The sequence below is a fragment of the Brassica rapa genome, chromosome A01, assembly GCF_000309985.2.
Source record: "Brassica rapa cultivar Chiifu-401-42 chromosome A01, CAAS_Brap_v3.01, whole genome shotgun sequence".
NCBI classification, from domain to species: domain Eukaryota; kingdom Viridiplantae; phylum Streptophyta; class Magnoliopsida; order Brassicales; family Brassicaceae; genus Brassica; species Brassica rapa.
Window position 1 is genome coordinate 6484354 of NC_024795.2, and position 23653 is coordinate 6508006.

The window sequence follows — 23653 nt, forward strand, 5'->3', positions numbered from 1 at the left end:
GATGATGATAGAGAATACATTGAAGCTATTAAAGAAGCAAGTCTTTGGAGCTCTGGAAAGTATCTACGAAGGTTGTTTTCTGTAATACTGCTATCAAAGAGTGTCACAACTCCAGAAAATGTATGGAATGCTACTTGGGAAATACTATCTGAGGATATATTATATAACCAGAGAAAAAAGAAGAAGAATCCCCGTAAGATACATTTAATACCAAAATTATTTTTAATAATATATCTATTAGCTTGATGTCACGAAGCTTATGTCCAAAGTGTTGAATTCCATCTTTTATTTTTCTTACAGATTTGACTTTATCAGAAGATCAAATTAAGAGCTTAGCTTTGTGGGAGATTGAATCGCTCCTGCGTATCAATGGAAGCTCATTGGAATTTTTTAAAGGTATGCCACGTCCAGATGCTTATGCTTATGATTCTGATGTTAACACTTTGATCAGTGACGAGCTAAACTACAACCACGATGAGCAAAGAGAAAAACACAGAGAGCTATTAGCCAAGATAACAGATGAGCAAAGAGCTGTGTACCAAGAGATACTAGATGCAGTAAATGGTGACAAAGGTGGTATGTTTTTCGTTTATGGTTTTGGAGGAACAGGAAAAACATTTCTTTGGAACATCCTAGGTGCCGCAATTCGATCTTTAGGAGAAATAATATTGAACGTGGCATCCAGTGGAATTGCTGCACTGCTTTTGCCAGGTGGCCGGACAGCTCACTCAAGATTTGGAATACCAATTAATGTACACGATTTTACAACATGTACAATGACAAAGGGTTCAGATCAAGCAGAATTGGTACAACAAGCTAAGCTCATAATTTGGGATGAAGCTCCCATGATGAGCAGACACTGTTTCGAAACTTTAGACAGAAGCTTGCGTGACATAATGGGATGCAATGAGCCTTTTGGAGGTAAAGTTGTTGTTTTTGGAGGAGACTTTAGACAGATTCTACCGGTAGTAACAGATGGTGGTAGAGTAGAGACTGTTTTGGCTTCTCTGAATTCATCATATCTGTGGAATAGCTGCAAGGTTCTAAGACTTACAAAAAACATGAGACTTATGGCAGGAATTACTGATAGTGAAGCTAAAGAACTTGAAGCTTTTTCTAAGTGGATTCTAGATATCGGTGATGGAAATATCAATCAACCAAATGATGGAGAGGTTGATATCGATATTCCTGAAGATTTGCTGATAACTGAGTGCGAAAATCCTATAGAAGCCATAGTGAACGAAGTTTACGGAACATCATTTGCAGAAAAACGAGATCCCAAGTTTTTTAAGGAAAGAGCTATATTGAGTCCACGGAATCAAGATGTTGATAGTACTAACGAGTATATGCTATCACAATTATCAGGTAGCATTTTGGTTTTTAAAATATTAAATTTTGTTGCTAAAATCAAGGCATGTAATCTTATTTACACTGATTTATATTGTAAACAGGTGAAGAAAAAATCTATCTCAGTTCTGATGGTATAGATAAATCTGACAAAGGACCGAAGGATACCATGTGTTACTCTCAAGAGTTTCTAAATAGCATCAAGATCTCTGGATTGCCAAACCACTCTTTGAAGTTAAAGGTTGGTGCAATAATTATGCTACTTAGGAACATTGATCCTCAAGGTGGTTTATGTAATGGTACAAGGCTGCAAATTACTCAGTTGGCTGATCATGTTATTGAGGCTAGAATGATAACGGGTAATAGGACTGACAGAGAAGGTGGTGAAAGGGTCTTAATACCAAGGATGTTTGTATCTCCGCCAGAAACGAGATTCCCTTTCAGGATGCGTCGTAGACAATTCCCAGTTGCGGTTGCTTTGGCAATGACCATAAATAAAAGTCAAGGTCAAACACTAGAAAAAGTTGGGTTGTATCTTCCAAGACCAGTTTTTACTCATGGACAGTTGTATGTTGCTGTTTCAAGAGTAAAGTCAAGATCAGGACTGAAAATTCTTATCACGGATAAACACGGTAAGCCTCAAAAAAAAACCATGAATGTCGTGTACAAGGAGATCTTTCAAAACATTGACTAAGTTTTAGTTTTTTTTTTCAAGGCGTATGGTCACTTTTTTGGTTAATACATTGGTTTTTTTTTATATTTTAGCAACTGAACGTGGTATTAATGATCATTATAGTATTTGAGGCTACTTTGCATTCTGGAAACTGTGATAATTTGAGAATGAACTTGATTTAACAGAGCATGGGTAATAAAAAAAGATCGATTAACGTTTCAACCTGCATCCAATGCACATCTCACCGTTGCATCCAATGCACATCATCAACTCTATGGACATCACTCATATGATCAAACATTGAATTATTTTAAAAATATTTAACAGAGCATATCAGACAGATCACCCTGTCAGAATAATAGAATTTTTAATCAGGAAACAATTCAGTCAAAAAGTGGATTATACTTCCCTAAAGTTTTAATGGAAACCAAACCTGTACAGCAACACGGTAAAAGACCTCTTCTCCTATCGAACTGGCTGCCACAATGAGTATGAACTGGAGAACACACGAACAAACATAATGAAAACTCAAATGACTCAAAAATATTTGAAAACGTAGTAAAAAAAGCTCACCTGCCATGGAGACATTCCAAAGAAAAAGCTTCTTAGTTCCTCATCTTCGACATCTCTAATAGCCATCGCTTGCGGTGAAAGTTTCACAACTTCATCCTAATATCCAGACAAACAGGATTCTTTAAAACCAATTCAAACAAACACTAGAGTAATCATAAAAGGGTTAATGCTCAACGGTAGTGGAGTTAGCAAAGCCACGATTAAGTGTAGTAACCTCCATTACAGGACCGGCGAACTGTCTTGCTCCTCCTCCTCTGGTGCTGTCTGTTTTCTCCATCATTTCGCTGCTTCGTCCAGCTGAAGCTTTAACGCGTCGGGCATTTTCACCACAGCTGAAACTTATTCTCAAGAACCTTCTTCTCTCCAGCTTTAACGTCCACTATATACATAAAATAATTCTACTTTCATAACAAAATTTATATATGTTATAAATAAATAATAATTTTACATATAAAATTTATATATGTTGGTTTGACATCAGCGCGGGCAGATCATAAAATTAATATTAATAATTATGGTATGCATAAATCAATTACACGTGCTCATAATGATTCATATTCCAATTTATATTTCGAATTAAATATGTAAAAGTCACCTCTTATTCCAATTCGGTGTGCACATTTAGCTATGGTAACTCTTATTTATTACCATATTTAGTTATGGTAACTCTTACAATTACGTGTCACGCATGTCATGTCGGTGACTTCGTGACTTCAATATTTCTTAGAGATGTAAATTTTACTTTTTCACTCAATTGTTTTGTGTATTTCCCATTAATAGATAAATACAAAAGGAAAGAAATAACTATGGAGAATATATAATTCTCACGTGAATTTGATATGCTACATATATATATATGATAGCTTTATAATTTACTACCATATTAAAATTGCTCTCAAGTTTTACAAAGTTTGTTGCAATGTCGATTATATCTAAGAAAAATAATTCCTTTGTTCTTGTGAAAAACATGGATTCCGATGATGAAACACAAAAAATCAAAGTGAAGGTGCTGGTACTCTGGAAGGCCTACAAAAGTTCTGGAAACATGGTGTTGATTGATGAAGAGGTTTGTTCTTAATCCCAAAAAAACACGTCAATATTTATAATATGTTTATATGATTATACAAATTCATTCATGTTGTCTTAAAAGACCTTTTAGTTATCATTGTTATTTTTATGTTTATAGGGATCAAAGATTCATGCTCAAGTTGAAGAAGACTTGATGAAGAAACACCTAACTGTTCTGAAAGAAGGTGAAGCTGTGAGCATCAATACTTTCCAGTTGAAGGACTATCTTGGAGAATTTAGGACCAATCCTTATCCTTATAAGATTACATTCTTCAGAACAACTAAGGTCAAAGCAGCTGATGATTTTCTCGAGTATTATCCAGAAAAATATTTTTCAAACTTTGAAGAGATATTATCCGGAAAGCTAGACAAAAACATTTTGGTCGGTAAGTTATATTTTCTATTTTGAATAATTTCAAAAATATTCTTTTATTTAAATTTGGGATTTATGACAGAGTTTTTTGATATTTTCAGATGTGATTGGTCAAATTGTGAATATTGGACCAATGGAGCAGATAAAAACAAAGGGGAAGGATAACTCAAAGCTTGACAATATTCTACGAGATACAATGTGAGTTTATCGTATGATTCTTAATGTTCATTAGCTGAATTTTTATAATGTAGTATTTTGATAATGGTGAGACTGACTATCAGATTTAAATTATTGTTAGGTTGTTCACGATTTCAAATTAGATTCAAGTATTGTGATGACTGAAAAATATTATTCCTTTCCTATCTTTTGAAAATAAAATGGAAAACCAATCAGATTTATCGTATGATTCTTAATGTTCATTAGCTGAATTTTAGTTTGGCAATTTTTTTTCAGATACATATCAGCATGTGAAGCTACTTGGAGAACTCTTGCTTTTCCTACTCATTATCGGACTACATCAGTAGAAAAACTATCATTCCATCTCCCACGTCAACAACTGGTTGTTTACAATGAAGATGACCCCGTTGAAGAAGTACTAACCCGAATTTCTGTCGGGAAGTCCAAGTTTGTAGCCTGGATGGAGGCCAATAAGATATATCCAGAATCAAAAAATCTCACTTATGCAGACTTCCCATCGTACTTTGTCTGGCATCTAAAACCAGAATGTGGAAACCAAGGCGGAGGGGTTTTGCAATCGGAAGGATCACTTATGTGCCACCATCTTTAGGTGAAGTGTATTATTTAAGGGTTTTGCTAAAAATAGTCGAAGGTCCAACAAGCTTTGAAGAGATAAAAACAGTAGACGGCTGTTATCTTCCACAACTACTTATTAATTGAAACCTCACATTCCGAAGAAAAAGCTTCTTAGTTCCTCATCTTCCACATCTCTAATAGCCCTCGCGTGCGGTGAAAGTTTCACAACTTCATCCTAATATCCAGACAAACAGGATTCTTTAAATCCAATTCAAACAAACACTAGAGTAATCATAAAAGGGTTAATGCTCAACGGTAGTGGAGTTAGCAAAGCCACGATCAAGTGAACTGTCTTGCTCCTCCTCCTCCGGTGCTGTCTGTTTTCTCCACCCCTTCGCTGCTTTGTCCTGCTGAAGCTTTAACGCTTCGGGCATTATCACCACCGCTGAATCTTATTCTCAAGCACATTCTTCTCTCCAGCTTTAACGTGCACTTTATACATATAATAATTCTACTTTCATAACAAAATTTATATATGTATATATATGTTATAAATAAATCATAATTTTACATAATAAAAGTATAAATACTAAAAGAATTTAACTATAACGTGCACTTTATACATATAATACTACTTTCATAAAAAAATTTATATATTTTATAAATAAATAATAATTTTACATAATAAATTATAAATACTAATTAACTTAACTATACCCGCGCATCAGCGCGGGCGGATCACCTAGTTAAATTATATAGATGCGCCATTTTTTATTCTCCTAGCAACGGGACCCGAATATCTGATCAGATGTGTTTCTCTAGTATTGTATGGCAATTGTTTGTTGTTCCGATAGCACGTGGTATCCCCCTTTGATCTGTGACTACTAGCTAAATTACGGAATTATGATATTATGTGGTTTCTGTTAGCCATGAGGATCTGTGAGACTTTATGATGTCCAAAAACAAAATGATAAGGGAGTTGGCTCGTATTTGATATGAGGTTTCATTTCATTTTATATTGGAAGTTGGTAATAAAACAGTCCTTTAATTTGCAACCCAGAGGTGTCCATTCACATCATGTAAGACAGTCGTTTGTAACTGTTGGACGTTCAGCTTGGTTTGATACGCTTTTTTGGTGATGAAACGTTGAAGCCTCTACTTGATGATTCTTGAAGTTTTTGGGGGTGTATTTATGGGAGCTAGTGAAGTAATTGTAGAATGGTGTTTTATTGTGCTATATAAGTTTTTGGTATAGTGTCCTTGTTGGCTTGTGATAGTTACGTTCGTCCTTTGGAGCTTAGTGGGTTGTATAAGCCGGTATCACTATTCTCCACTTTTAATATTACATTCAGATAACAGAAAAAGGGCTACCATTGTTTGTTCATTCAAAGTACTCAAATTTGACAATATATCATATATGGTATTTTACGCTCTTATGTAAGTGTTAATGAAATATGTCCACAAGTTCAAACACGTGTTGATGAGAGAGGAGCTACTAAGACCAACTTAATGTTACTCCTTATCTTGAAAGCAAGATTGATAACATACCTTGTTCTCTGTTTCTCGCATCTCTTCCATCTCCGCCGAAAAGACGTCCCACCGCGTCAATCTCCTGCTCAGCCACAAACAGAGTGCCTAAACAGAAGAAGATCGTCAAAGCTTCCTCCGAGTGTTGCCTACTCTGAATCGACCTCCCAAAACAAACCAAGATACAACTCAAATTTAAGACGACAGATATTGCAGGAAAATGAAAGGAAGACAAAGAGAGATAGAAGGACTGAGGGGAGGCAAGTGGTCGCCCAGCTTGATTTGTGGACCTTGGATTACGTCTGTCATTTGTTTGCATGCTTATCCCCGGCCACAACTTGATTTGTGAGACATTCGGAAATGGCGTCATCAGAGAAGCTGATAGACGAGAAAAAGAAAGAGCTCCGCCAAGTACAAGGCTAACAAGAATGCCCAAGATTTAGCTGAGGGAAATCAGTGCACTTCTTCTCATCTTTGTTATTTAGCGGAGAGAATTGAGTTGGTCATTGCTTCGGGGCATCTAAGCGCACCCAGATCAACTATTTTAATGACGAAACGATATAACACGGATCCAACAGAAATACAGCTTTTTTAACATGTTTGCGTGTTTAAAGTGTTTTCGGCTGGCTGATTTTCTTTTATCATTAGATGTAGGGCTGTTCAATATGGTAAAACCGAACCGTACCGAACCGAACCGAACCGAAATAGACAATATGGTTTGGTTTTGGTATATACCATATAAACCGAATGGATATAATTTTACAAAAACCGTAGGATTTGGATATGGTTTGGTATATAACCGATTAAACCGAACAAAACCGATTAAAAGTAGAAACATGTAAATATATACTATTTTATAACAATACATGAAAATCTATTTGTTACATAAGTTAAATTTGTGTTAATAACTATTATCATAATTTTATAGTAATAAAAAACCATAATTTGTAAAAGACTTGAACTATAACTAAATAATAATACATCGCAATTCAGACATTTTATTTTCTAAGTCTTTTTTTTTTATCTTTTTGATTTATTTTAGTGTTCACTAAATTAATATGAAGATTATAAATATGATGGACAATAATTAATGAAAACATTTCAATTGAAAAATCATGACTATAATGAACACTAAATATGGAAGAGTAGAAAAACTTTTCTTTCATGTTTCTGTTTTGTTTCATATTTTTATTTTTAAAATTTCAAGCTTTGATTTTAGTTATAGATTTGATTATTTTATTTGATGGTAGAAGCATTTTTACTTTTTTGTTCATTTATTTGAACATGTAATATATTTTTAATAAATTACTGTGTTGACAATATGACTCTAAAATTCATATAATATGATCTCAAACAAAATAATTATGTTTTTTGGTATAAAACCGAATAAACCAAAAACCGATGGTATATAAACCGAACCGAACCGAAGTAAATATGGATTTAGAATGGTAGTTATATTTTACTAACCGAAATACCAAAAACCGAAAAAACCGAACCGAAACCGAACCGATATCCGGATTGAACACCCCTAATTAGATGTCACAAAAATTCAGTATGCAAATAGTGAGTTAATTAGGTTATTATGAAAAAAATTAGCATGTTGTGATATTATACCAACTAGTTGTTCTATGTGCGGGCATAATCTTATTATTAATTTAAGTCTTACTAATCTAAAATCAACATAATAAATTATTATTTATATTTTTAAATAGTTAAATCAAACTATCAAAGTATTTATATATGTCAAATATTTTTCATCAAAATATATATTTATTATTGTGTTAAATTTTTCAAAAACACTCATATCTTAGAAATAGTTTAGAAAATATATTTATATAAATATTTTTGCTTGACTAATATTTAGTTATAAATTGTGTTGTATCTTAATTTTTTAACTTTTATAATAAAAAATATTATTTCTAGATAGCAACACAATATATATAAGAATTATTTTTTTAATATGTTTTTGATAATATTATATTATTTTATAATCAATTATTTAATACTTAATATAAAATATAAATTTAATATTATTAAACTAAAATTCGTTTTAATTATATATTAAATTCATTAAGGATCTTTTGAAATTAAAAATTAGTGAATAAGTTAGAAACTAATAATAAATCAATAACAAAGCTAAAAGCTTTAAACCTAATAAAAATATGATAAATAAGAAAAATTAACTGAATATTTAATATAACATATAAATTTGATATTATCAAAATAAAATTTGTTTTCAATTATATATAAGATTTATTAAAGGTATTTTTAATTAATAAATTAATGATCAGCTAAAATCTCCAAATAAATCAATGATTTAACTAAAATTTAATAAAGCATGACAAATAAACCTAGACAAATTAGATAGCTCAGCTCTCGAGATCAGACCTAGCCTCCTTAGCCATCACCTCCAAGAGCCACCGCTCTCTCGTAGCTTCCACTGAGCTCTGCCGTGTGCGCTCGCTGATAGGTAACACCGAGGCATCTTTTTACGTATGTTCCTGAGCCAACCCCACGCTGGTTCATCCTCACTCCTAATCTTCATCGGCTGAGCCCTATCCCGTCGAACCCTAAACAGGCTCCGGACTTATCTTCTTTCGTGGCGGTGGGTCATGGGGTATAGGAATGAAAAACCGCAAACGCACTTCGGATGTCTGGTTCCTTGACTGTTTGTCTCACACATGGCACGGCGTCCCGTCCATGAAGATGGCTCGTGCTTCAGCATCGGTAAGTCTTGTAGACGGGAAGATACACGTGTTTGGAGGGGTGGAGGATTGCCCAAACTCGGCAGACTCAAAAGAGGTGTTCGATCCAAACACTCAAACTTGGGAGTCATGGCTTCCGTATTATGTTGAGACTAAAACATATGCTCTGGATATCCAACAAAGTGTGGTGCTAGATGATAATGGTCAAAGCTTCTACATCGTGCCAAGTGATAGCATATCCCTTGGAGAAACAGATTCTAAGCAGCCAGGACACCGAAAAGATTGGTGTGTCATTGGGAAAGAGTTATACTGTCGTGGTACTCGCGGGAGAATATTGTGGTGTGATCCACGGAATTTGGAATGGAAGAGAGTGAAGGGTTGGGAAGAGCTTGATTATCTTTTCTGGTGTTGGGTACACCGGTGGGGTAAGCCTGCCAGGCCTGTTGAGTTTGATATCGGCAAACTTTGTAGCAACTCTGCGGGAACATTGTCATATTCTGAAACAAGCAGCTTGACGATATTGAGGGGAATGTGGAGCTTTGGTGTGCTGAGATTTATGTGGAGAGACGCAAGGGAGGAGAGGTTTGGGGGAAGTGTGAGTGGTCTGATGCTGTCGTCAAACTTTATCCTGATTTCTCACACGCATATACCGTTGAGGTCTTATATGCCTGCTTCTGTCTATGTCTGAAATTCATATCTTTATCATCTCTTTCTCAATGGAATGATTTTGTATATAAATTGTAGATACAAAAAAAAAACTTTTGAAACCATGCACCCCAAAAGAAAACTATTATCATGTTTTAAGGTGTTCCTTTATCTTTCGAGTATGCATTTTTCTTCTTCTTCTTCTTTTCCTTTGCAAATTGTGAGTTTAAGTCCCTGTGAATATCTAGCATGCATATGTTGTCTGGTATTTCAAGAGTTATTATGTAGATATATGTTGGAAAGTTCTGAACATATAATTTATCAAATTGAACATTCATGCAGAACAACAAATGCTTGGTTCTTTATAAAAGACATTTATAGAAATGACTCCTACGACAACTCAACTCTCTTTACTTTTGCTATTTCTTAACGAGCATGATATTTTTCTCTTTTTTGATCAACCGGGAACAATGTAATCAATAATGTTCTAGTATAAAACTGGTTTAAGTTCTATAAAATTATGCTAGAAGACCATATATATAGTATCTGATTAGGTGGCAGCATAGAGATGCTTCAGTTTTCACATGTCTCCTAGCATTGGGACATTGTCTGATCAGATGGTTTGTCGAAGTCAAATGCTTGGAAATTGTCTGTTGTTATGAAATTGTAATCACTTTCTAATTCTATATTACGATTTCGAAGTTCATGTCTGGCTATTTCCGTGTTCACAAGTCTTACATTGATCGTACTCAAATGGATCTCCAGTTTCCGTAATGTTCTTTTGCAATAGTTTAGTGACACTAGTAAAAAAGATAATACAAATTACAATGAAATAATTTGTCAAATTAGTCCTAGGTCAAATTAGTCCATCACAACATTCTATCTACCATTAGTATATATATTAAGAGTCACATTTTAGAACAAACTCTAAAGAACTCAAGTCAATCACATAGAGCGTTTGTATTCCTTAATTGTTTGTAAGTGTACAAACCATAGACCGTTAGAATTGTGCTGTATTTTTAGAATTGTAGGGCTTATCATCACTTGGCTAGAACTTTCTGTAACAGTTTATTATAACTGTATGATTAATCATCTTTAAATGAAGACTACATACTGCATCTACAGTTTTTGAAAATTAAGATTGTTTCTCTTCCCTAAATTACATGGTTGATCCTTTCATTAACACCTCACCTCCCCCCCCCCCCCCCCCCCCCCCCACCACAAAACTACACTGATCATAGAAACTAAATACAGCTAACAAACATTAGAATTGTATAGATGATGATAAAAATACACATAGCTTCTCAAACAAAAACATAAGAACTGTCGAGTAATCGATGAATGGTAAAAAGACAAAACGTGGGTTGAACAAATAGTTGAAATTTGCATCGTCTAATCCTCAATATTCATGCATCTACAGTTGTCTACCATTGACTATCATACTGCTACAAATTCTAGACTTTCCTAATTTTTCTTAGGAAGTTACTAAGTAGGTGGTAATAGATTGATATTATAATACATTCTTGGTTGAAAAGCAATAATTTATTAAAATCTCATTTTTCATCATTAAATATATTATTTTGTAGGATGAAAAATAATGAAGATGTATTACTAATTGTCTACACAAACTATATTAATCATGATTTTAGTTTATAACTGAAACAAACACCACATAATCAACAGAAATAAATATTTGACCTAAGATAAATGAAAGCAAGATACTGATAGAAAGTATTTTTTATTATCAATAAAATCGCGGAATGGCAATTTTTTAACACAAATTATATGTAAGAAGTTATACAAATGATAAAATTTGAAAACCACAAATTATGAAGTCATTCCGCGTAATACAGTGTTTTATATGTTATAGTTTTGCAACTAGGCAATGTTTATCTATTATCTGAATAGAATAGACTAAGATTTTCTTGTTGGATAAATTATTAACATAATGATTATATACTACAAGTAATGTCATGGTTCCCCACTCTCTTCAAGCCATGATTCTTCGCCCATTCATCTTTACCATCACAATTTTTCTATACCTTGATATTTTGTTGTGTATTATGTTTGGGAAATTATATATTTGCGAATGTATATCCATCGAGGCGCTTCTCCATCAAACGGAAGAAGAGCTTCCCTCATATTTGTTTCCCTCACATAAAACTAAAAAGCGAGAGTCTCTGTAATCTTCAGGTACTATTGATCTTAATGAAAACTCTTTTATATTCTTCACGATAAAAATCATTTATACAACAAATGTTATAGGATTCATGTCTTATTTGATAGTTGTAATTTTGTCTCATATGTTAAATTAAGTATTCTTAACTTTAATAGTAACATAGCTTACTAGCGTTCCTATGTTAATGAGATGGATCGTAGATTGTTGAAGTTTGAGTGTTCATAAAATTAAATCTGTTTCCATGGGATAAACCATCATATCCATACTTTCCTTGCTTTCTTTCTATATATGTTTTCTACTTTTCTTATATTCTTTATCAACTACTGAAACTTATTTATTATTTTCTTACTTTTGTAATAGATAGGGAGTAGTGCTTTTATTGAGCTTCTTACAGTAGAAATAAAACTTTGATAAGCATTTTGGAGTTGGATTGTGATCTTCTCCATCAACATTCAACAATGGCAATGAAGATGAAGGGCATCTACAAAAGCTTCAAAATGGTCTCTCAATTATTTGGTATAAATTTTTTTTTTTTGGTAGGAAATATTTGGTACCATATTATCAGTTACTTCTAATCTTATTAAACTACATTATATAATCTATCAAACTTTCTCGCAACGTTATACCATATAATCAAATTTTATAAGTTCCAGCCATGAAACAACTTGTTCAAATTAATCTTATGATATAAACTAATAAAAGTCTAAATTTCTTAAGTTCAAGTCTTCCCCAAGCCAAAATCATTTTCCGGTTCATTCTCTTAGCCATTATGGTCCATGTTACGTTATTCATTCATGGGAGCATTCAATTATATCTCAGAGATGTTTAATGTGATGAAATTATTTATTAAATAAAAAACAATTTGGTCAACAGTTGTGAAAGAACGAGACATGGAAATTGGGCACCCAACAGAAGTAAAACATGTGAACCATGTTGGCTGGGAGGTATCCTCTGGCAGTGCACCTGCTTGGGTAAGCTCTGTTCTTATTTATTTTTTTCTGTCCCAAACAAACTACTTTATATGTAGACACCGAATATACTCAATAGTGATATTTAGTTTCTGCTGATGTTTATTTAAAATTGAAATCCTTTTGGTGGGTGAAGTTAAGTGAGTTTAAGGCAGAAGCGGAGCCTTTGTCTCCGATACCATCATCTTTTTGTCATGCAAGCAATTCGAAGTCTTTATTGACCACTTCTTCATCCACTGGTAATATCTTTATTTTTGCATAAAAATTAGTTCAGTGTAAGAATTCTAGTAAGAGTTTTAATCAATGGGATTGAATATTTATATTTCTGTTAAAATGCAGATTTTGATCAGAGATCAAGCCAACCATTTATATCAGATAGGCCAAGGGATGTGCCTCCCATTCCAGTAGGTCTATCCAAGATTCAAAGTAAGAGCAAGAATAGGAGAAAGTATTCATCTTCAACATCATCACCAAATCCAAGTTACCATCTCCAAAATCTTCAAGATCAACGGGTATCTAAATATTCGTTCAAATCAATGACATGTCGGTCAGACTCTAATGCTTAAAGGTAAATTCAAAGGGGCAATGAAAAACAGAAACAAAGCTTGTGTCACAATATGTATAAGGGATATTTTGGTAGTTCCCGTGATTTTGTTTCTGCTCAGACTTCTCGGTTACACTCTAATGCATAAAGGTGAATTCAAAAGTGCAATGAAAACAAAGAATCAAAGCTTGTGTCACATTGTGTATAAGGGACATTTTGGTAGTTCTCGTGATTTTCTTTTTCCTCAAAATTTTTGTGTTGCCCAGCACCACCGGAGACCGAAGACAATTCACGGTGACCCACATGATGACCAGCGCAAGCTAGGTCTTTGATCACTTCGGTCTCTAGTCTGGACAACCTCACACTCGGTTATCAAAAAAAAAATATACAAATGAAAAGAATATTAATGAAGTATACAATTGGAAAGAATATATATTAATTGCGGTAAGAAATTATTTAGCTAGTTTTTTTTATCAAAGAAATTATTTAGTTAGTTATAACTAGTTTTTCCATTCTTTTTTTTGACAACTTTTTTCCATACTTATTAGGGGAAAAAAATATTAGGCTATATTTAATAGCAAAATAAGTAAGTAAGTAAGTAAAAACATGTTCTCTCTTTTATGAATTCTTGGTTAGGCTCTTTTTCTTTAAAGAAAAACAGTCTTGAATTTGTTTCATGTTTAGTTACTTCAAAAAAAGTGGGTATACAGTACAAATTCTATAAATTATTAATGTTAATTTTTGTAATAATTAATTTTAAAATATACTTTGTATGTAACATAAAAATAATTGATTTAATGGTTATATATTGATTAAAAATTAGAGATGGATTTCATTATGATTAAAACAAATAATATAGCATTTTTTATTCATATATTAATTCTTATTTTATCATTTTATTGAGGTTATATATTATATAAAAATAACAAATTATTATCTTATTAGTAGTATAAATATATTAATATAGCATTTTTTATTCATATATTAATTCTTATTTTATCATTTTTATCTGATATTTTCGTGTGTATAAATATTAATTTATAAGTTTCTATTTCTCTTTGATAGAAGCCGAACTAACGACCATGGTGCTTTTAGTTGCCTAAGACCATGTTTTTTTTTATCCTTGAAATAAATTCAAATGTTTGGTCTCCAAACTCATTGTGGGAGGAAAGAAAAAAACAGAAGACGAAAACAGATTAAAGCCTACATCAATAGGTGCTTGAGAGATAAATACCTTATAAAGGGTGAAATGTGTAGAAACCATGATTTCATACTTCCTTAAGAGAGACAGTTGCAGTCTTATTTTGAGTATGAAGATGGAGAATTGGAAGCATCTTCAAGAATGATATCATTGAGTCAACTTGGACCTCCACGAGCTATATAAGATTGAAACCGTCCATGTTTATCGGGGCAACTTTAGGAGTTTCTTAGAGGGGAGACCCACAAAACACCAAAAAACAATAGTCGACTTTATTTGGGTCTTTGTACTGTTCGCAGACCCCACTGATACGTGACTGCCTGTGATTGGTTAGGTTTTAAATTTTTTTTGTTGTTTTAATTTTTTTTAATCAGACAAAAAAAATTTAAAAACCCAAAACCTAAATCACCGATAATCATGCTCTAAAGGCCCATATTGGAAACTCGTGTTATCGTATTTATACCAAACACATACACTATACATATCTTGTAGACAACCAGACTCTTAGAAGTACATAATCTCTACTAATAAAAGGGACCTTTTGAGGCTCCATAGAGCGTCCACATCAGCAAAAAAAACTTCTCTCGAAAGATGACACGTGTCATAAAATATAGTTTTACATTTTAATATTACAAATATTACAAATTTTTGAAAATTATAAATAATATGTAAACATACAACACAAAAAATAGAAAAACTACACTAAACATATGTAAGATTATCATTTTTCACTTAAAAAAAAGACGGCTTATCTCCATAATGTAACATTACCGTTTTATAAAAAAAAACAAAAAACATTATATATAATTTCAAAAATAATAAATATATGTAAACATACAACATAAAAAAAAAGAAATACTACATTAAACATATGTAAGATTACTATTTTACATTTTTATTTAAAAATAATAATATGTAAACATACAACATAAAAAATGGAAAAACTACATTAATTAAACATATGTAAGATTGCCATTTTTCACTAAAAAAAAGACGGCTTATCTCCATAATGTAATATTACTATTTTGTAAAAAAAGTATTATATATAATTTTGAAAATAATAAATAATATGTAAACATACAACATAAAAAATGGAAATACTACATTAAACATATGTAAGATTACCATTTTACATTTAAAAATAACAATAATATGTAAACACACAACATAAAAAAATAGAAAAATTACATTAAACATATGTAAGATTACAATTTTCACTAAAAAAACGGCTTATCTCCATAATGTAACATTACCATTATATAAAAAAAAAGAAAAAAAACATAAATATAACTATTTGACTATTTGTCCAAGTTCTTCTATTAAACATTGCCGCTTTACACTAAAAATGGAAAAATACATTAAGATTTAAACATCTATCTTAAAATATAAAATATATAAATTAACTAAATATAAAGTATAAGAAAGAGAAATACTCAATATATAGAAAAATAAATAATAAGTAAATATTATAAATATACAAATTATATATACAATAATAAGTAAATGCACAATTTATAAAAAATGGAAAGAGTATATTAAATATTAAACATCTATCTTAAAATGTAAAATATAGATATTAAGTAAATAGAAAGTATAAGAAAAAGAAATACACAACTTAAAAACAATGGAAAAAGTATATTAAGATTTAAGCATCCATCTTAAAATGTAAAATATAGATATTACGCAAATAGAAAGTATAAGAAAAGGAAATACACAATTTAAAAAATGGACAAAGTACATTAGTATTTAAACATCTATCTTAAAATGTAAATCTATCTTAAAATATAAAATTATTAGTAAATAGAAAGTATAAGAAATAGAAATACACAATATAAAAAAGTAAGTAAATATATAATATAAGTAAATACCCAATTTAAAAAATGGAAAATTACAAAGTTTTAAAAATATATCTTAAAATTTAAAATATAGATATTACATAAATAGAAAGTATAACAAATGAAAATATACAATTTTTAAAAAATGAAAAACGTACATTAAGATTTAAACATCTATATTAAAATGTAAAATAGAGATATTAAGTAAATAAAAAGTACAAGAAATAGAAATACATATACAGGAAAATAAATAATAAGTAAATAATAAGTAAATAATGTAAATATATAATATATGAATTATATATATAATAATAAGTAAATACACAACAACATTTAAAAAATGGAAAAGTTCATTAAGCATTAATCATCTATCTTAAAATGTAAAATATATAATATAAGGAAATACACAATTTAAAAAAATGGAAAATGTACATTAAGATTTAAATATCTATTTTAAAATATAAAATATAGATATTACGTAAAAAAAATAAGAAATGGAAATAAACATTTTAAAAAATGGAAAAAATATATTAAGATTTAAACATCTATCTTAAAATGGTAATAAATTATATAAAAATGGAAATACCACATTAAAAAAAAGTATAGTTTTACATCAAGAAAGTCCCTATAAAACTCATTATACCATCAACATCAACCTCACACTATCAAGGAAAGCTTCAAAACACTCGAGCAAAAAAATGGTTCCACCATTAACCCTTGCCGTCCCAAAAACTTTTAATGACCTTGAAAGAGATTTTTTATAAGAACGAACTTTTTATTAGGTGGATTCATTGTTGGAAACCCCGCAATTTCCAAAGGGCAAACTTATTCAGGGAATTGAATTGTTTTTCATAGACTCAAAGGTATTCTTACAAATTTAAATTAATCTAATCCATAATTTTATTGTTAATATTCATACTAACTCTTTCATGATCAAACCATTACATTTAATATCCATTCAAGCGTTTATCCCAGAACACTTCCTTCCTCGCCGAATCCGGTATTAGTTCATGTTGGTTTAGTATCGTTTTTGGTTTATTAACCGGTTTAAGATAGTCCTATTGTAAATATAATTTAACTTGATTTAGCATATATTATGCTTAAAATAACTTAAATTAAATAATAGTAATTATGCTTAAAATATAATTGTAGAGAGTTTTCAAATATAGTTTACAGAATATTATAGGTGATGAATTTACTTTATTAAATTCATTTATTACTTCAAACTAAGTTTTTTTTTAAGCATACTGAGTTATAAATATCAATGATGGATTGATGAGTATAACATGAAGACAAAAATATAATTATTTGATTTTCAAGATAAGAAATTCAGCTTTTATTCAGTTACTCAATATATAACATCTTAAATTATTTTTTAAAACATACACATAATTTATATATATAGATTAATCTTCCAAACTTAAACTATTATATTATATATGAATAATGTTTTTAAATAAAAATAATTTCTGATTTAAAAAATAAAAACAACAAATGGTTATTTTCAAATAATGGATGTAATTTACATTATACTATCATTTAACAAGTATTAGATACGTTTTGATATATCATTATTTTATATTTCCAGAAAACAATAAATTGTTAAACATTAATATCATCTAGGTTAAGTATACGAATAAAACAAATTCAAACATCACAAAAAAATATTTACATAAACATTATAATACAATAATTTAATCAAAAAATACAATTCAAAAGAGAATATTCAAAAGAATAGTTATATACTTAATATTTGAAAATCAAAGATATTTTTGCTAAAATTGTACTTACCTGGCCAAGGAGATCGACCATCTTTTTACGAATCGATCGATTGTTGAGCATGTGATCGATCCGAAAATACTCTGCAGTTTAATTAAATATCTAAAACATTTATTCCAACACTCAACAGATAGTTTTGCTAAATATGATAATTAGATAGCCAACAAAATTACAAAAAAATATTTAAATAGTAAAAATTTGTTAATTGAACGTGTTAAAATTTAAAATAAATTTTAATTATGACATGCATCTTAAGATTTATAAAAATATATATATCATAACCTATATATAAATAATTTAACAACTTAAATTAGAAAAAAAATAAAAATCCCGGGCGTAGCCCGGGTTAATCCCTAGTCTGATAAAGAAACGTAGTATGTAGTAGCCTGAGGCGCCATCAAAAACATGAGGCCCAGGCTTAAAGTTTTGACGGCCCGATACAATCCCATTTTAAAAATTGAAGAAATGTGTGGAATAAATAAGAGAAGTTTTCTAGAATGATTCTACAAAAGTTTAAGTAAAACCTCAAAAGTTTAATTAATCTACCCATAAAATTTAGATTAGAGGGGTGGAGTTTTAAGGGGAACAAGGTGGGGTTTATAAATTTAAAAATAAATAAATAAAAATTAAAAATTTATAATAATTTTTTTAAATAGTTTTACTAAAAACATTTTGGATTCTAAAATAAAATTTTGACTTTTTTGAAAATAAAATTTAAAATAAGTTTGAGTTCAAAAACGTATAATTCAAAAATAATAATAATAAATCTTTTTATTTTTATTAGTTATTAAATAATTATTTATATTTAAATATCTCTAAAATAAGGATAAAATGATCTTATATAACGTGTTCAAAAAAAAAAAGATCTTATATAATGAATCTCTTTGGTCATTTTCTTCTTTATTGACTATTTTAATGAGAAATTTAGAGTATTGCTAAATAAACAATACATATATATATTAAAACTTGATTGAAATGATGAGATCACAACAAACGATTTAACGCCAACCTAGTTAGGCTCCTTTCGCTAAGAGCATCTCCATCCCCACTCTATAATTTACTGCAAAATGGAGTGGAAAATAGTGTAGTGAAGAAACAAAAAAATAGATTACTCTATAAATGAAGAGATTTTTTTTATTTTTTGTTCATGCTCCATTTCTCACTCTATTTTTGGAGTAAATTATGGAGTGGGGATGGAGATGCCCTAAGTTCAGTTAACGCATATTAGTATATTACTCAATTTTGTTATCTGACCAAAAAAAATACACGTTAGTTCTTTTAAAATGATGTATCATAAATTTAAACATAAATCTTTCAATGATAATCAAACTAGAGGCACATGCTGACTATGTTGAACCAATTGTATAAAGTAAGTATTTGAAATTCGTTTCCATAAAAAAAAAAGTATTTTGAAATTCTTTTCAGGTCATACATATACACTTGATAATCTCATGCAATTAAGTCATATTGTATCTATCATTTATCTCCATATTTTAGAGTACTGGGTTTTTTTTTCTTCGATAATAACCAAAATTAAATTGCTTCTTAAGAAAAGAAGGTACTAGTTAAGATTGTGTAATTATAGTTTCTTTTCTGATATATTAATCTTTGAGAATTTGTACTCCCTACACACAACATATACTCTATTTGCACTCCATACCTTATTTTCCCCCAATTTTTTCCCCCCATCATCACCATTTTCCCTCAACTCTATGGTATCTCACTTCTTTTTGTATATTGAGCTAATTTACTCAATCTTTTTAGAAAGAAAAAAACAAGAACAAATCGATATATATTTTCAGAAATGGGCTAGGATTCAAAATTACTGAAAGAATCATTCATTAGACTTTAGAATTTAATAATGAATAAATAAATATGATAGAATTTTTGAATTTTGATTTTGGACTTTGGCGTTTAAAATGACAATAAATGGGATATTTGGTACGCAGAAGTCACTCTTTCCCACTAGTACGACGTTCCCAGTTACCAGAACTCCAAGGCGTTTCATCTTACTATTTCATATGCCCAATCACCCTCGCGGTGTCTACCAAATAACCCCTCTCTAATTCAATGTACCTTTACACATCCTGCCGTTTTTCTAAACAAAGTGAACTACCTGTCGGTATATCGGCTACTGCATTCGAGCAACGCATGTTATTTGTGGACGCTCTGCAATATTACGGTTTTGTGTGGTTTCTTATTACGAATACATATACAGTTTGTTGAATTATCTATGCATATTATAGATATACCCTAGAAAGGAACCTACAAAGCATAGAGCAACATGTATATAATTTAATCTGATCTACACAGTTCATAATCGTTATAACAACAGTGATTAGCTTAGCTACGTTAATAGTGTGAATCAGTTCTGAAATTTTGATAAATACTTTAAACACGTAGAGCGGGGAATCACACAGACGTGGTGCATATTAAACTATTATTCATTTTAATATCAAACGATCAGCATACTTAACGGAACAAGTTAAAGTACTTCGTCGTCATCCATTCTAAGCATTATAAATAAAATCGAAATAAAAATGATCGAAGCCATCCAATTATATCTGGAAATTCACGAGGAAGACGACAAATGCATGAAAAAACACAGCTATGAATAATCTTTATGATAGACATTGTAATGATAATCATGATTGGATGAATGAGTGCATGGTTTAGATCACATTAAATGTGGATATAAATTAGCATGAATGTAGACTTGTAGTGCACCCGCTTCACATCATCCATTTATTTTACTTCAGACATCATTTATTTCTTTTAAGATGAAAATCTTATATATTAAAACAGAAGTCACAACCTTGATTCATGTGTGATTTTTTAAAAAATGGACCTAATGGACATATTCATAGAAATTCATATTACATTTTAGTTCAGACTAATAATAAATCGAATTTTTAAAATATTTTAATCATAATATCTTTTGATATCTTTTCATTTTAAATATAAATATATTTATTTTAAAATTCTAACAAATTTTTTTAAAAAGATTTTTTCAAGATCTTCATTTTCAAAATTATATTTAAATATTTTTGCTAATTTCGAAATTAGTTTAAAATATTATTATAACTAATATATTCAGTTATATAAAATTAAAAATAAAAAAATCTATAATATTTTATTTATTATATAATCATAATCAATCATATTAAAATAAAATTATTATATTGAGCTAAATATAATAAAATTGTATTAAATTTATATATTTATTTATTTTATTTTTGTAATTATAAAATATTTATGTTCAAAAAAAAATCTAATATGTTGTTAAGATGGGTTAACATTATCAAACTATATAATACATGTATAAAATTTAACATGCATTTCTTTAAAGTTAATAATATAAAATCTTTGTAACTACTTTAATCATAATATATTTTCATTTTAAATATAATATATATTGATATATTATATTTTAAAAATTCTAATAAATCTGTGTAAAAAAGTTAAACAATAACTTAATGTATTTTAAGTTATCGTTTAAAAATGAAAATAATCAAATTATATCCTATTTTATCTACTTTATAGTCATGATCATGTTAAAATATAATTATTATACTAAAATAAATATAATAAAATTATATTCAGTTGATAAATTTATAAATTTATAAATTTTATTTTCATAAATATAAATTATTTATTTAAAATATAATATGATGATAGAACAGCTTAAAATTAACAAACTATATAATACATATCTAAAAATTAACATATCTTTGACTTTTATATATACAATAATAAATTATCTAATATTGGTAAAAAGAAATCCAGTTTTGAAAGACGGGTCAAAATTTAGCATAAATTAAATACAAAATAATTTTAAATATATTTTCTCATTAATATATTAATTTGCTTAATAACTAAATGTAAATAAAATAAGATAAATATATAATAAGAAGTGGTAAATACATACAGTTTAAATAATTAATTAATTATAACATGTAAATTATAAAATTATTGTATTTGAAATAGTTATATAAATATTTAAGTATATGATTAACATTAAAAATATATACCACTTATGTTCTAAAACAATAATTTATGTATGGAAAAATGAAAACAAACACCCGTGCGGTTGCACGGGTCAAAATCTAGTCTTATATATTAAAACAGAAGTCACAACCTTAATTCATGTGTGATTTTTTTTAAAAATGGACTTAATGAAACTGTTCATAGAAATTCATACTATATTTTAATTCAGACTAATAATAAATATAATTTTTAAAATATTTTAATCATAGTATCTTTTGATATCTTTTCATTTTAAATATAAATATATTTATTTTAAAATTCTAACAAATCTGTTTAAAAAGATTTTTACAAGATTTTCATTTTTGAAATTATATTTAAATATTTTCACTAATTTTGAAATTAGTTTAAAAAATATTATTATACATTAATATATTCAGTTATATAAAATAAAAAATAAAAAATCTATAATATTTTAGTTATTATATAATCATAATCAATCATATTAAATTAAAATTATTATATTGAGCTAAATATAATAAAATTGTATTAAATTTACATATTTATATATTTTATTTTCGTAATTATAAAATATTTATGTTCAAAAATAAAATCTAATATGTTGGTAAGATGGGTTAACATTATCAAACTATATAATACATGTATAAAAATTAACATGTATTTCTTTAAAGTTAATAAAATAAAATCTTTGTAACTACTTTAATCATAATATATTTTCATTTTAAATATAATATATATTTATATATTATATTTTAAAAATTCTAATAAATTGTGTAATATTTAAAAAATAACTTAATGTATTTTAAGTTATCGTTTAGAAATGAAAATAAATAAATTATATTCTATTTTACCTACTTTTATAGTCATGATCATGTTAAAATATAATTATTATACTAAAATAAATATGATAAAATTATATTCAATTGATAAATTTATAAATTTTATTTTTATAAATATAAACTATTTATTAAAAATATAATATGATGATAGAACGACTTAAAATTAACAAACTATATAATACATGTCTAAAAATTAACATCTCTTACACTTTTATATATATAATAATAAATTATTTAAAATGAATAAGCATAAAAATATTGGTAAAAAGAAATCCAGTTTTGAAATACGGGTCAGAATTTAGCATAAATTAAATACAAAATATTTTTTAAATATATTTTCTCATGAATATATTAATTTGCTTAATAACTAAATGCAAATACAATAAGATAAATATATAATAAGAAGTGGTAAATACATAAGGTTTAAACAATTAATTAATTATAACATGTAAATTATAAAATTATTGTATTTGAAATAGTTATATAAATATTTAAGTATATGATTAACATTAAAAATATATACCACTTATGTTCTAAAACAATAATTTATGTATAGAAAAGTGAAAACAAACACCCGTGCAGTTGCACGGGTCAAAATCTAGTTTCATTTTACATAGCCAGTCTAATCAACTATTGCATAAG

At 28.8% G+C, this 23653-nt stretch overlaps 4 protein-coding genes across 6 annotated transcripts; all 4 read left to right on the forward strand.

Moving 5' to 3' along the window:
* The first annotated feature begins 342 nt into the window (after window positions 1–342).
* LOC103864280 (ATP-dependent DNA helicase PIF2-like) lies at window positions 343–1517 on the forward strand. Its single transcript, XM_033281560.1, has one exon. The coding sequence runs from the start codon at window positions 399–401 to the stop codon at window positions 1485–1487; it is 1089 nt and encodes a 362-aa protein (XP_033137451.1). The 5' UTR covers window positions 343–398; the 3' UTR covers window positions 1488–1517.
* LOC103859363 lies at window positions 1469–4916 on the forward strand. 3 transcript variants are annotated; one of them, XM_009136886.3, is made up of 4 exons: window positions 2061–3659; window positions 3780–4047; window positions 4136–4232; window positions 4488–4916. In XM_009136886.3, exons 1-4 carry the CDS (start codon window positions 3513–3515, stop codon window positions 4819–4821), a joined length of 846 nt encoding a protein of 281 aa, XP_009135134.2. In that variant the 5' UTR covers window positions 2061–3512; the 3' UTR covers window positions 4822–4916. The 3 variants fall into 3 exon arrangements, 2 of the variants coding, with proteins under 2 accessions (XP_009135134.2, XP_033137458.1); XR_004452284.1 differs by having other exon boundaries at window positions 1469–4047; XM_033281567.1 differs by having other exon boundaries at window positions 2065–4047.
* Window positions 4917–8434: 3518 nt separating this feature from the next.
* Window positions 8435–13551, forward strand: LOC117128395 (putative F-box/kelch-repeat protein At3g24610). Its single transcript, XM_033280634.1, is given in 3 exon segments — window positions 8435–9495; window positions 9498–11857; window positions 12204–13551. Coding segments are annotated over 2 exon segments (822 nt in total). The 5' UTR covers window positions 8435–8939; the 3' UTR covers window positions 9764–11857; window positions 12204–13551.
* Window positions 10898–13551, forward strand: LOC103859394 (CRIB domain-containing protein RIC11). The gene is made up of 4 exons (XM_033280642.1): window positions 10898–12359; window positions 12717–12814; window positions 12948–13050; window positions 13151–13551. Exons 1-4 carry the CDS (start codon window positions 12302–12304, stop codon window positions 13375–13377), a joined length of 486 nt encoding a protein of 161 aa, XP_033136533.1. The 5' UTR covers window positions 10898–12301; the 3' UTR covers window positions 13378–13551.
* Window positions 13552–23653: the final 10102 nt, after the last annotated feature.

Excerpts from the sequence above, each read along its gene's own strand:
- LOC103864280 (XM_033281560.1), top strand. The coding sequence starts at position 399 with ATGCCACGTCCAGATGCTTATGCTTATGATTCTGATGTTAACACTTTG.
- LOC103859363 (XM_009136886.3), top strand. The coding sequence starts at position 3,513 with ATGTCGATTATATCTAAGAAAAATAATTCCTTTGTTCTTGTGAAAAAC. Across the intron at positions 3,660-3,779 it reads TGGTGTTGATTGATGAAGAG|GGATCAAAGATTCATGCTCA; the intron begins GTTTGTTCTTAA and ends TTATGTTTATAG. Across the intron at positions 4,233-4,487 it reads AATATTCTACGAGATACAAT|ATACATATCAGCATGTGAAG; the intron begins GTGAGTTTATCG and ends ATTTTTTTTCAG.
- LOC103859394 (XM_033280642.1), top strand. The coding sequence starts at position 12,302 with ATGGCAATGAAGATGAAGGGCATCTACAAAAGCTTCAAAATGGTCTCT. Across the intron at positions 12,360-12,716 it reads AATGGTCTCTCAATTATTTG|TTGTGAAAGAACGAGACATG; the intron begins GTATAAATTTTT and ends TTTGGTCAACAG. Across the intron at positions 13,051-13,150 it reads GACCACTTCTTCATCCACTG|ATTTTGATCAGAGATCAAGC; the intron begins GTAATATCTTTA and ends GTTAAAATGCAG.